Source organism: Alnus glutinosa, chromosome 7, assembly GCF_958979055.1.
Source record: "Alnus glutinosa chromosome 7, dhAlnGlut1.1, whole genome shotgun sequence".
In the NCBI taxonomy this organism is placed as follows: Eukaryota; Viridiplantae; Streptophyta; class Magnoliopsida; order Fagales; family Betulaceae; genus Alnus; species Alnus glutinosa.
In genome coordinates, this window is record NC_084892.1 from 9,621,957 (window position 1) to 9,635,502 (window position 13,546).

Below are 13,546 nucleotides of genomic sequence, written 5' to 3' on the forward strand. Positions count from 1 at the left end.
GTTTCTGTACGGTTTGAAACCGTCCAAAAAAATGCGTCACTAATTCGAGTTCTAGATGATTTGGGGCAAACCATCTACAACTCCAGAAGGTTTGGTACAAACCGTCCAATACCAATTCTAGACTGTTTTTTTAAACAATCCGGAATTGGTTGTGGAGGGGCCCAAACCGTCCAGAAAAATGGATTTTTTTTTTTAATATATTAACCTCATTGGCACCCAAAAATCCTTAATACAAAATTCATTTATTTTAACCTGCAAAAATCCAAATCCAAATCCATTTGCAAATCCAAATTCAAATGCATAATTACAAAATTCAAATGCGTGTATTACAGAATTCAAATCCAAATACATAATTAAGACTCAAAAAATTTGAAACCTATAATCCATGCCCCATAATCATCAATGCAAGCCCAAAGAGAATATGATTTACAGCCTTGTGTGCATTGCTTTCTTCAGCCTTAATGTGCTCAGCTACATCAAATTACCTATGAAAACACAACTAAGTTTTCCCATGAGACAATTTGCATCATTTGAAATGGGTTCGAATTAATTGTAGAATTGAGGCCTTTTGGTGGAAGCTAGGAAACTAGACATTTTTTGTTTTTGGCTTCAAGATAGAATTAGCAAAAACAAGGTTGCTAATCTCCATCTTCTAGTTAGACACTTATTTTAAATATTGAGGCATCAAGACAGTCATGAGCTCAAATGTAGGGGGATATATGTAGAACTCGTACTTGAAGAAGGAAAATATATACAATAAAGAAAAGGCAAGGCGATTACTTTGACAACCGGAAGTGATCACATGGAAATTCCTTTTAATGTGGTTCAATTGAAGGGGTTCCAAGAGGTTAATTATACCATTTGGTGTGTTCATTTTGCGTAGGGAAAGATTGTTTATTCTGCTCTGTTGTAAGGTTGGAATTTTCCTGACACAATCTTTTTATACATTTTGTCAATATGTTTTGTTTCCTGACACAATCCACACCAAAGCGACATTAGACATAGGTTCACACACTTTTCCACCAACATTGCAAATTCCTTCCCTATCGGTATTCTTCAACACGAATACCCAAACGCAGGAAGAAAAAAAAATTAAAAAAAAAAAATCTAGCATCCAATGTTAACACGTCCTTGAATTAGTGATAAACCTCATATGTCCCTTGACACTTGTAAGCTTAAAAATAAAATGTTGTTGTTTCATTAGGCTTTTATTGTTTCATTAAAATTGATATTCTTCCAAAACCAAAATAAGCTAGTATTCTTATCCAGGTGGGTCTTGATAAGAGATATATCCTCATCCATTAGAAAATATATAATGGATAAATCTAACTCTTAACTCTTGGAGATACTTAGCAAACAAGTTCTAACTGATGTCAATGGAAAAAATCCATAATCATGACCAACTTTCACTCACATCTTATAGGCACATATATAAGCAAAATCACAAGTATTTGTTTTTTTTTTTTTTATGAATAGCACAAGTGGGTTTTGCTAAAAGCTGAGGCACGGATTAAACTCAAGAATCCAAATACAAACAAATTCAAAACCCAAACATTACAAATCCAAATATAAATCCAAAACATTACAAATCCAAAACAATGGAACATAATGAGCATAGATGGGATTGTTTTATAGAACATACTCGTAGCCAACAAGCACTATCCCTTTTATTCATCACTTTGTCATGTCTCATCATTATCATCGGCTTCCTCTACAATATTTGTACATACACAAAGTTTTAGGTTTCCCTTCAAATCTCTTAAAAGAGTAGAACAATGAAATTTTATGCTTCTTTGTCACTTAATGACTAATTAATGAAAAACTAAGACTAAACCAAAACATCACCTTCTTGATTGTTTCCCATTTTTGGTTGTTTCCCAGCCATAATCATGGATACCATACGTTTGACAGTTGCCAGTTCTTCCTGTTGCACTGCATACTTGTTGATTTGCTCTTGAAGTTGGGCGTTTTGCTCTTTAAGTTGGACGATTTGCCTTTGAAGTTGGACGTTTTGCGCTTTGTACAAAGTCTTCAAATGTTCCATCTCAACAGCCATCTCCAGTTCCCTGGGAGTAGGCGCACTAAAGATCAATCCTTGTCTGGAGGTATAAGAGGTGGATTTACCAGGAGTCTGCCCTAGCCCCACCTTGCGTACCCGATTGGAATGCTCTCGTCCTAGCACTTGTGCGCACGCATCGTTATGTGACCAATAGATCAAACCCTATGAACACACTCATTTTGCATGTGATTGATTATCAATAATTTTTCTCATCTTCGCCTGCACAAAACATACAAATGAAAACTTGAACCTACAAATAATATTACGTATTTAGCATTTACCATAGCTTCCCCAGCCGTTGCATTTACTAGGTTCCCATCTTTCTTGGTATGCAAGACAATGAACATATCGTCTCGGTTCGGGGTTTCTCCTGTGTCTTCCACCTGCAATATCATTAACATTATCAATTATAAGTTTATTATCTTACTATAGTACATACGAGTCGTGAACGTTTTTCTATTATACATACCATTTCTCGTGCAACCGGTGCAATGCTCTTCGATCCCAGAGTGTGAAGAAATGCGTTGAAGCCATAGCTTGTCTTGGCCTTCAATGCTATCTCCTATAAACTTCGTAATGTTAATACGGAAATTTCTTCAACAAAATAAATAAAAATACATTATCAACCGAAGACAACTACCTATCAACTTGCATTTCGAAGTTGGCGTTGTCTCTAACCTACTGACCACAGATTCTATAGTATCATCTTCTTTCAAATTTAAACCCTTCTTGACCTCGTACCTTAACTGCCTTCTTTTCTTTGTGAGGTCCATCAACATTAGCCTTTTTATGTTCGCGAGGTCGTGAACAAGCTCCACATAGAATTTTTTCTAAACCCAAAATGAAATCTCATAGCTTAATTGGAAATGTAAGGCTACAAAACAATAAATAAGAAGTGATTGACATGCCAAGAAAAAGTTTCATACCATTAGAGTGTGCCACATATCTTCCTTCCTTTTCGTTGGTAACTTCCGCCAATTACCAAGCAACTGTTCAAATTGACCATTTCTTACGATCTTCCCACAAATCCTTCTGAATTTCTCGCTACCCGGGCCGATTAGCTGGTAGGAGGGGTTGAATTGGATCACTACCCTTTCCCCTTCAGGTATGTACCATATGTCCTTAGGACTACCAACAGCCCTAACATTCCTTCTACCTTAATCATCTACAACTCATAAAAAAAAAAAAAAAAAAAAAAATGGGTATTTACATTTTCCCTCTATCAACTACCAATCATTGTCAACATGCCCCCATGAACTGACACCTAGACCAAAAGAGAGTATACAACTACCAACTTTACATACTTTGCTCCATTCCGTCAAGGAATCCCGTTAACTTGGACGGAATATGTCATTTTTGGGCGTTAATTTTGGTTTAAAGACCAAAATGCCCTCCAACAGTAATTAATAAAAAAATTAATATATTTAAAAAAGTTGAGAGCATTTATGTCATTTTTGAATTTGAGTTAGGATATTTAAGTCTTTTCGCGAATTAAACTGACGGAATGGGGCAAAGTGTGTAAAGTTGGTAGTTGGATACTTTCTTTTGGTCAATGTGTCATTTTATAGGGGCATGTTAACAATGACTGGTAGTTGATGAAGGAAAAGGTAATTACCCCTAAAAAAAATTACGTGATACTTGATTGTTACTAAATTAGTAGAAGATTATCAAAGTAACTGACTATCATCAAATATAAAATAATTCATACCTATTGTGTGAACTTTCCCATTTCGTAATATATGCGGCACCCGGGTAAATCCTGATTGTGTTGATGATCCAAACTCCATATCAGGGCCTACACATTGCTGAGAATCTACACCCCCTTGTGTCTCGTTAGGGTCCTGTGCAATATCGTCTGACCCTACAACCGGTCACCCATGTATTACATATTAAGAATCTATGCCCTCTTGTGTCTCGTTAGGGTCCTGTGTCGTATCGTCTAACCCTACAACCGGTATCTCAACTGGTGTGCGGTCTATAAGTGTCCAAAAATTTGTTCTCGGTTGCGGCGTCCTTTGTTTAGGGGCCATGTCTACCTAGAAACACATTAAAATGAGTCAGATCTAATTGTAAATAAAATATACAATATACAATATACAGCAACATAAACAACATGCTTAAAAAATAAAAGTGGGACGACTATAAGTAAATCATTTTAAACACCATATATTTGGATTATCTTTAATAGTTTAACCATATTTCCACATACAATTATTATGTTGCTTCGGTGGCTAGTACATTAGTACATGTACAATCAATGTCATCAAAACAAACGTCTCTCGTAATGTTGACGTTGAAAGGCTCGTGCTCATGATAACTATCAGCCTTGGCATAATCCTCACTTTCACCACTGCCAACATCATACACGTTTCTTGGTTTTGTCCTTACAACAACAGCTCAATTTGGATTTTTGGAATCCTGGACATAATACACCTGCGATACTTGATTTGGTAATACAAATGGATCATCGGTGATTTGCACACCCATGTATATTAGGTTCTTGAAATTTAGAAGATCGAATCCATATTCGTCCTTTTTGTATCCTTTATTCGGTTGAATTTCGGCTCAATCGCACTTGAAGAGCACATACCACATCAAGTTGTAGTATGTAACCTCGATTATTCGAGTTAGCTTACCGTAATAGGTGGGACCATCTTCAGTGGTGACACACACCCCACTGTTTTGACTTTTTTTTTTTCTTCGTCGACATCCAGGGTGCGGTACAACACGCCATTAACCACATACCACTTATATTATATAGCATTGAGCATTGGGCATTTGGCATGACTTACAAGTTTCTCTTCCAATTTCATTCTGCCTGCCTTGGCAAACTTATCAACCTGTGATTTGGATACCTTATTCAAAAAATGATTTCATGATACTTTTATAGGCACTTAATTATTCAAACCAACATTATTCTTACGTGTGACTTGTACCAGCTACAAAATTGGTCCCTGTGTTGCTTCATCAACTGTTGATGCGATGTACATTCCCTATTGTTTGGTTTCATTAGCGACTCCATGTGCATCCTATATGTCAACAAAATATGTATTCGGTTATTTTCCATTGTATTTAGAGGCGTACAATACGTAATTAATAATGCAACTCACTTGCGAAATTGGAGGAAACCGTCAGAGTTGAATAAAATATATCGGTGTGCTTGCTCAAACACGATCATATCAAGTTTTGTCAACTTGCTCACCCCTCTCGACTCAGCTTGGTGTCTTGGGGCCTTATTGTGGACCGTTGGCACGTTGACTAAATAGCGCGAGCAAAACTTCAACCATTCGTCCATAATGTAACCCTCTGCAATAGACCCTTCCGGTGCAACCTTATTACAAACAATACATTTATATCTACCAAGGCACCAACATTAAAGCTATACCATGAGACCGTAACATAAAAAAGATATATAGTAATAGGTCATTCACTTGAACAATAAGTGAACATAATTTTAATATTACCTCTCAACTGGATACATCCCCCTATAGTGTACCGATCCACCCAGTTTACATTCACGTACTACATGTATGATTACGTGCACCATAGATGTAAAAAAATCCGGAGGAAATATTCGTTCCAATTTGCACAAGATTATGGGTATCTGATTCTCTAGACGATCCAGATCTTCCACCCGCAATGTTTTTTAACAAATGTCTTTAAAAACCCATATTGTTTGATTAAAAGCCTCACAACATAATTCGATAAGGTCCCTCGAGGTGCAATTGGTAGGAGTTGTTGCATGATTATGTGATTGTCATGACTTCTCAAACCCCCAACAGTACATTCCTTGAGCTTGACACAACGTGACACATTTGAGGAATATCCATCTGGCACTCTAACATCATGTAACACCTGGAAGAAGTCAATCTTCTCTTTTGTTGTCATTGTGAAACAAGCTGCAGGCAAAAGTGTTTTGCCGTTTGCCGCTGTAAATGGATGAAGTTGTGGTCTCAAATTCATCTTACGCAAGTCTTGACCTGCTTCGAGGTTGTCTTTGGTTTTCCCATGTTCAATAGCATGCCAAGTATGTTATCAATGACATTTTTTTCTGTGTGCATCACATAAATGTTATGGCGTAGCAACTTATCTTTCCAATAAGGCAAATCGTATAATACACTTCGCCTCTTCCAATCAACTTTCCTAATGGGCAGCTTCTGTCTGGTCCTTGCTTAACTGACAACACATTCTAATTGTCTCATGATCTCATCACCATCCGGCACTTCGGGAGGACTATCCATTTCCTGTGCACCGTTTAATCGTCTCTTGTTTCTTCTCCATGGATGATCTAGAGGCAACCATCGCCTATGCCCCATAAAGCACCATTTTTTACCATAAGTTAGACATTGATTACATTTCATGCCTACAACAAGGACATGCTTTTCATGCATGTGTACTCTAGCCTAAGAAATTACCAAAAGCCGGGAAGTCATTTATCGTCCACATTAAGGCAGAATGCATTGTGAAATATTTTTTCAAGGTTACATCAAAAGTTTGTATCCCTACTTCCCATAGTTCCTTCAACTCGCTTACAAAGAGCGCTAGGTACACATCTATATTCAGTCTTGGTGCACTCGGACCAAGGATAATCAAGTTTAACATAAAATATGGTTGTTTCATACACATCTAGGGAGGCAAATTGTAAGGTATTAACATTACTGGCCAAGTAATGTGACTCGAAGACATGTTCCCAAAATGATTGAAGTCATCTGACACTAAACCTAGCCTCACATTTCACAGGTCTGATGCGAGGTCTAGGTAAAGTGAATCGAATGCCTTCCATGCTTCTCCATCAGCCGGATGTCTCAACACACCGTCTTTTGTACGGCCTTGAGCGTGCCACTTCATATGTGACGATGTATGATGTGACATAAACAACTTTTGCAGCCTTGGTATCAGAGGAAACCAATGCAACACTTTGACCAACTTTTTTTTCGAACTTTTTGTCAACCCATCTTCATTAGTTACGTCATCTTTCCACCTAGACTTATTGCACGATGTACATTTGTCCAACTTTTCATTTTCCTCCAAAATAGCATACAACCTTTACGACAAGTCGATATCTTCTCGTACTTAAGTCCCAAATCCCTCATGTACTTTTTCGCCTCGTATGTGTCTTTAGGCAAACTTACATCTGAATGCATCAGCTCGTTGATGAATTCGAGCAACATGGAGAATGATGTATTGCTCCAACCGCCCATACACTTAATACTATATAGACACACAATAGCTCCCAATTTGCTATGTTTTATATTTTCATGGAGTGGTGTATCGGCTTCCTTTAGCAAATCATCTAACTTCTTCGTCCCCTTGTTAGAGTTTTCAATTTCAGCATCCACAAATTCGGCTTCGGCTTCGGCTTCGGCTTCAACTCCCACTTGAGACCCACTAGCTTCTACACAAACATTGTGCATCGCAAAAACGTCATTAAGTATGTCTTGCATCCCACTGGACCCCCATGTAGTGGAATGCTATCCACTTGAACCGTCCCGAGAGCTTTAGATATTGCCTCGTTATCTGTGGAAGGGACAAGTGGTTCCCCGTGCATTATCTACTCGGTGTAACCCTCAATAATCCCGGCACCTGACGTTAAATGGCCAAATACAACTTCACTAAACCATAATTTGTCCAACGAACACTTCTTACAGGGGCACACAATGACCCATTTCTCTTCGAATGTTCACGTGCAAATTTCACAAACGCCATAACCCTGCGAATATACTCTCGCGAACTTTTCGGCTTTCTCATCCAACTCTTGTTCATCTTTTTCACTACATCACAAAATAGTGCAAATATTTCAAGATAAAATATTTCAAGAGTACTTATTAACTCCTAATAATAAACATAGAGCCCTATTTGTAAAAAAATTAAAACTTAACATTTTTTTAAAAAAAGTTAGTCTACATGACTATCCCTCCTCTCGTTAGGTCACCTTTATTTTTAGACTTGTTTGTTTGTTGGTGGGTTATGGCTTTCGAAGCCAAGCCTAAAAGTATCGCTAAAAATATCTCTTAGATATTTTGCTTGAGTTTTTTTTTTTTTTTTTTTTTTGAAGAATTAATTTATTGAAGAAACTCAACAAAAAGAAAGGAAAAAAATCCATAAGGAAAAAAATCATAATCAAACCCTTAAAAACACAAGCAAGGGCCTATAAGATGGCTTGTGAGAAATTATTAAAGAAAGCTTTTATATATATATATATATATATATATCCATCTTATGAGAAATTATTAAAGAAAGCTTTTATATATATATATATATATGTATATATATATATACATATATATACATATATACATACATATATACATACATATACATACATATATACATATATGTATGTATGTATGTATGTATGCATGCATGTATGTATGTATGCATGCATGTATGCATGTATGTATGTATGTATTCTAAAGATAGGTCCAGCTTCATGCATGCTACACTTGCTATATATTTTTTTTAATGAGTCAAATTGTATGCTAGTTTTCTCTGTTTTATGCTTCACTTGACCAATTACAAAATACTCATACCTGAATCTTAGAATTTATATATATTAAAAAAAAAATAGGGATATTTTTTGGAGGTTGTAGAGGTGATATTAAAATCATGTGCTCTGTTTTAACGATTTTAACAAAGCTCTGTTTTCATTTGGTCTTGTTAATCATGAGCTCTGTTTTAGGTTAGAAAATAGAAGAGAGGGAGTGATATTAAAATCATGTGAGTGTTTGGGGTCACAGAGTATCTTGGGATGAGCTTGATGCTAAAGCCATTGATGCCAATGAGAAGTGGATGATAAGGGTTAGCAAAGAGAGGCTTCTCAAAGCCATTGCCTTGCTCTTAGTTGATCAATGTGTGTTGTGGGAGCGGAGCAACCAAAGCTATAGAACAGTGGTGTTAATTAATTTATTCTTACATTTCACTGGTATTAATTCATTAGTCATCATCAGTTAAGGTAAGTAGGTTTTAGTGTTGTAACAAATTGCTTTTATGATTAGTGCATAAAAATTTAAGGGAAAAATCATATTTAGTCCTTTACATAGATGTGCACTCAAATTAAACTTAATTCAGTACGTATCTAAGTATGATATATATGCAGGTGTTTTTCCTCTTTTAATCATTTTTTTTTTTATGAATTTTGTTGTTTTTCTTTGTTTTCTAATAGACCCATCTTGTGTCTAGATAAATTTCTTGCTTTTTGCTTGTGGTAATTGACTTTGTATATCTGGTGTATGATATTTCTTTTGGTTCCTCCTTTGTTGTTGGCTTTAAAGTTGGTCTTATTGGAAATTTTGTTTGCTTGATCTGTCTTTATAATTACCCATATTCTGTTTGCAGAAGGTGCAAGGGCTGTTATTTATTGGTATGTTTAGTCTGTAAACCCTATTGTTGAAAGGCTGGATCCCAAGCATTGCATAGATGTCCCTATTTATATATATTAACAAAATTTTCCTCATGACTTTCATCAACCGTGGTCTAAATACCAACTATTTGCCAAAAAAAATTAAAAAAAGGAAAAAATATACACACAAATACCCACATCATAGAAACTAGAAGTAAGAAGAAGAAATTAAAGTCCATAATATGCAAATCATCATCAAAAAAAAAAAAAAAAAGTGAGAAAAAATTACCTTTACTGGGCGTCGGCAGGCATACGTTGGGGAGTCGGGGGGGAGGGGGCTCTTGGGCTGAGAGGAGTCGGGGAGTCGCCGGAGAAGGTGAGGAAGGGCCGAGATCGATCTGAGAGAGAGAGAGAGAGAGAGAGAGAGTGCCAAACTGAGTGAGAGAGAGCGCTGGAGATGGGGAGGAAGAGGGCTGGCCGGGTGAGAGAGAGAGCATGAATGTTCTGGATATATGTCGATACCTTTTTAGAAATAAGGTTCTAGATGATTTTAAACAAGCTGTCCGGAAATAGTAATTTTCAAACAGTTTGTTTAAAACCATCTACATATTTATAGATGGTTTACTAAAACTGTCCATAATTATCTTTTTATGAATGATTTTTTAAAAACTATTTGTAAAAGTTTAATTTTAGACGATTTCTAAAATCGTCTAGAAAAAACCCATCTATAATTAGCGAATTTTTTGTAGTGGATGTGACAATGTCAAATGAGATGTGACAATGCTTATTAATTATTAGATTAATTTTTACTATTAAAAAAAAATTCAAAGACTAATATTAATATCTGATAGGCACTATCACATCAATCTAATAAAATAAAAGTTAAATATTTAAAATTACTTTCGAATAAAACAGTGATATCAACCCAATAAAATAAGAGTTAAAAATATTTAAAATTACTCTTGAATAAGTGCTGATAAGAAAGGCGTATGTGTAGAAAATGTTTGTTTAGCAAAAGAGCGGGAATGAAAAAGTCCAAACTACCCTTTTATAATCGTAATTTCACTTCCCCACTGTCCATACTACCCTTTTATCCTTGTAGATTGAATCATTATACAATACCAAACATGTTTTCAGAGAGAGACAGCAAGGTATCATGAAGAAAGAAAGATTGAAAGCCAATATAAATTTAGTTAGGTTTTTTTTTAAAAAAAAAAAAAAAAAAAAAAAAAAAAAAAAGGGTAGTTTGGACTTTTTCAGTCAATGTATATATATATATCCTTGAACAGTCAATGTAGAATTACTATGAATTATCATTAAATTAAATTCTGCATACACAATTTCAATTCACCTACATTTCGCTCTAATACTAATTAACATTCACAAACACCATTAATTCAAGAAATTTCTACCTTGGCTCCCCGGCCAATATGCTTGCTGCCGGAGTAGGGAGGAGTAGTAGTATTGTTGTTGTTATTTTTGTTTGTCATTAATTCACTCACGGCCTGATTGTAAAAAGCACCACAAACAATACGATCGCCAGCAAAACTATGGTAGCAAAACAGAGCCATTTCCGGCTGTTCTTCTGGAGTACCCTGGCAGTCTGCAACTGCTGGGTTCCGCCCCTCACGAACGAATGAGCCCTCTCCACGTGGAGGGCGATGTCGTCTAATTGCTCGCCTTGAGCCTGGACCAGGACGGCCATGTCAAGGAACACCTGGTGTAGCTCTTTCAGATTCTTCTCCATCTCCTTCACAGCGTCGTGCCTCTCTTGAATCTCATGTATGGTCTCCAAAACTCTACCCCTTCCTTGCTCCTGAATGGCCTTTCGCAAGAATGTCTCACTCTCACCTGTGTATGTATATATATTAATTAATTTGTCACATTTTTCATGTATAAAAATAAAAATACAAGAGAGAAATCGAAAAGATCATGCATTAAGCTGAAGCTCGATCATGATTCATGAAGCTCTCAATCTCTCACCTGTGGACATGAGAAGGTCAACGGTCTTGTCATCAGGATTTTCACCGGTGACTGTGAAGTACCTCCGTTGTACGGTCTCCCGGTACTCTGAGGAAATCTGCTGCCTCAGGCCATTGAAGCTGTCCATGGAGTCCTTGAGCTTCTTCCGGAGCCCGTTCACAATGGAGGTCCGGGTCCGGTCCGAAGAAGAACCGGGTCCGCAGCCGGGGAGGCTCCGGTTGGCGGCGTTGGAGCGGTCAAGGGCCTCGAGCTTGACCTTGACGAGCTTGGCCTTCTTGAGGGCGAGGGCGACGTCGGCGTCCATGCGGGAGCGGAGGTCCTTGACGGCCTTGGCGTTGTGTTGGGTGAGGCTCTGCCCGTGGGCGCTCCGGAGGGCCTCGTAGAGGCTCTCCAGCTCCTTGAGCTTGTCCTTGACGGCCTCCACGTCCTCGAAGAACTTGTCGAGGTTGACGCCGGTGGAGGACATCTCGATGACATGGTGGTCCCGGTAGTCTTGCTCGCCTCGGAAGCGAGAGAAGCCAGGGTAGGAGCCGGCAGAGAAGAGGTCGTTCATCTTTCTTCTTCTTCTTCTTCTTCGCTGGTACCTGGAAAAAGTGTTGGTAATGGGATGAGTACTGGAACACCTCTTATAATCGTGGAGTCGTCGTCTTCATCGATGGCCTTGCACTCAAGTCATCGCGTTAATATTCTCTCTGTCGACATTTCAACGCATAATACACAAGAGGAAAGGGGAAAGGAAATAGGCCGGAGGAGAGTCAATTTACGGCGCCTGAAATTCCAGGACAAAACTTCAATATGAAACATTCTGGGCCACGAGTCTTATTCAGCTTCCTTTAATTAAACTCTTAAAAAACTCTTTTAAATCAATTTTTTTTTCTACCTTAAATTAAGGAAACAAAAAAAAAAAAAAAAAAAACTAAAAGTTGTACTTTATATCTAAGAAAGCAAAAATCTCTTAACATTTAATAGGAATAATTGCACCACTAGTCTCTGGAGTTAGCCTAAATTACGAATCACTGATTGTGATACCATAATTACAAATCACTCTCTAAACACGTTTTCAATCCTCCAAGTAAACAAAGTCCGTTAATAGATTACAATACAAATGATATTCCCCTAAAAAAAAAATACAAATGATATTTAGAAGTTGTTTCACTATTTATATGACGTGGCATACTAACGAATTATGTTAACTTGGTAGACGAAAAACAGGTTTATGGAGTAATTCGTAATTACAGTTTACCACAAGGACCCTCCATGAACTTTTTGAATCATAGGGAGTGATTCGTAATTTTGGCCAACTTTAGGGACCAGTGGTGCAATTATCCCTTGTTTTAATATAAAGGAAAAATTGCACCATTAGTTTATGTGGTTGACTTAAATTACAAATCGCGCACTCCCTCTGGTATCAAAATAAATTCAAAAATCTCTATGGTTGGCTTAATTTACAGATCGCTCCTTATAGTCAAATTTCATTAAAAAAAATTTGACAAATTTCGTTAAGTATCACGTCAGCACCAATAAAATAATAATACATGTCGATCATAATAAAAAAAAAAATACAAATAAATAAAGCTTAATTTTTTTAAAAAAAAAATATTAAAAAGAAAAAAATTGGTGGCTGCCAGTTGGGCAACCACCCCCAGCCAATGGGGGTAGCGCGTGGCCTCCCCCAAGGGCTGTGAGTGGCCCGAAGGCCACCCCTAGATGCATTTCAGGGTGGCCGCGTGCCACCCCTTGCCCATTGGCTGAGGCTGGCCAAGCCACCCCCAACTTTTCTATTTTCAATTTTTTATTTATATTTTTTTTATTATAATCGACATGTGTCGTCATCTTATTAACACTGACGTGGCGCATAACAGAAGTTGTCAAAAATTTTAACGGAATTTTACTCCAATGAGTGATTTGTAAATTAAGTTAACTATAAGAATCTCTAAATTTATTTTGATACTAGATGGAACGATTTGTAATTTAAGCCATCTACAAAGACCAATGATGCAATTTTTCTTAATATAAAAAAAAATTATTTCCTCTCTTATTTTTCATTTTCTAGCATTTACTTGAAACAATATTTAAATAATTTTTGTTTTCTCTCTATTTTTCCTATCATTTTATTTAAAGAATATTTAAATGGTATAGAGAAATATAAAGGAAGCTATTGTAGA

General features: G+C 36.9%; 2 protein-coding genes across 2 annotated transcripts; both read right to left on the minus strand.

Moving 5' to 3' along the window:
* Positions 1–389: 389 nt before the first annotated feature.
* On the minus strand, positions 390–3,026 carry LOC133872430 (uncharacterized). The gene is made up of 7 exons (XM_062309934.1): positions 2,986–3,026; positions 2,801–2,889; positions 2,529–2,621; positions 2,341–2,442; positions 1,846–2,221; positions 1,643–1,711; positions 390–485 (listed from the first exon to the last, which is right to left on the minus strand). The coding sequence occupies exons 3-6, from the start codon at positions 2,529–2,531 to the stop codon at positions 1,683–1,685; spliced, it is 510 nt and encodes a 169-aa protein (XP_062165918.1). The 5' UTR covers positions 2,532–2,621; positions 2,801–2,889; positions 2,986–3,026; the 3' UTR covers positions 390–485; positions 1,643–1,682.
* Positions 3,027–10,691: 7,665 nt separating this feature from the next.
* LOC133872429 (syntaxin-121-like) lies at positions 10,692–12,132 on the minus strand. The gene is made up of 2 exons (XM_062309933.1): positions 11,382–12,132; positions 10,692–11,249 (listed from the first exon to the last, which is right to left on the minus strand). The coding sequence occupies exons 1-2, from the start codon at positions 11,932–11,934 to the stop codon at positions 10,897–10,899; spliced, it is 906 nt and encodes a 301-aa protein (XP_062165917.1). The 5' UTR covers positions 11,935–12,132; the 3' UTR covers positions 10,692–10,896.
* Between the last annotated feature and the right edge of the window lie 1,414 nt (positions 12,133–13,546).

Bases quoted from the DNA above. Each gene is read 5' to 3' on its own strand.
- LOC133872430 (XM_062309934.1), bottom strand. The intron at 2,222-2,340 runs GTAAATGCTAAA...GTGTGTTCATAG, and splicing joins CAACGGCTGGGGAAGCTATG to GGTTTGATCTATTGGTCACA. The intron at 1,712-1,845 runs GTGATGTTTTGG...CAAATATTGTAG, and splicing joins AATGGGAAACAATCAAGAAG to AGGAAGCCGATGATAATGAT.
- LOC133872429 (XM_062309933.1), bottom strand. From the start codon at position 11,934: ATGAACGACCTCTTCTCTGCCGGCTCCTACCCTGGCTTCTCTCGCTTC. The intron at 11,250-11,381 runs GTGAGAGATTGA...ATACATACACAG, and splicing joins TGACCTTCTCATGTCCACAG to GTGAGAGTGAGACATTCTTG.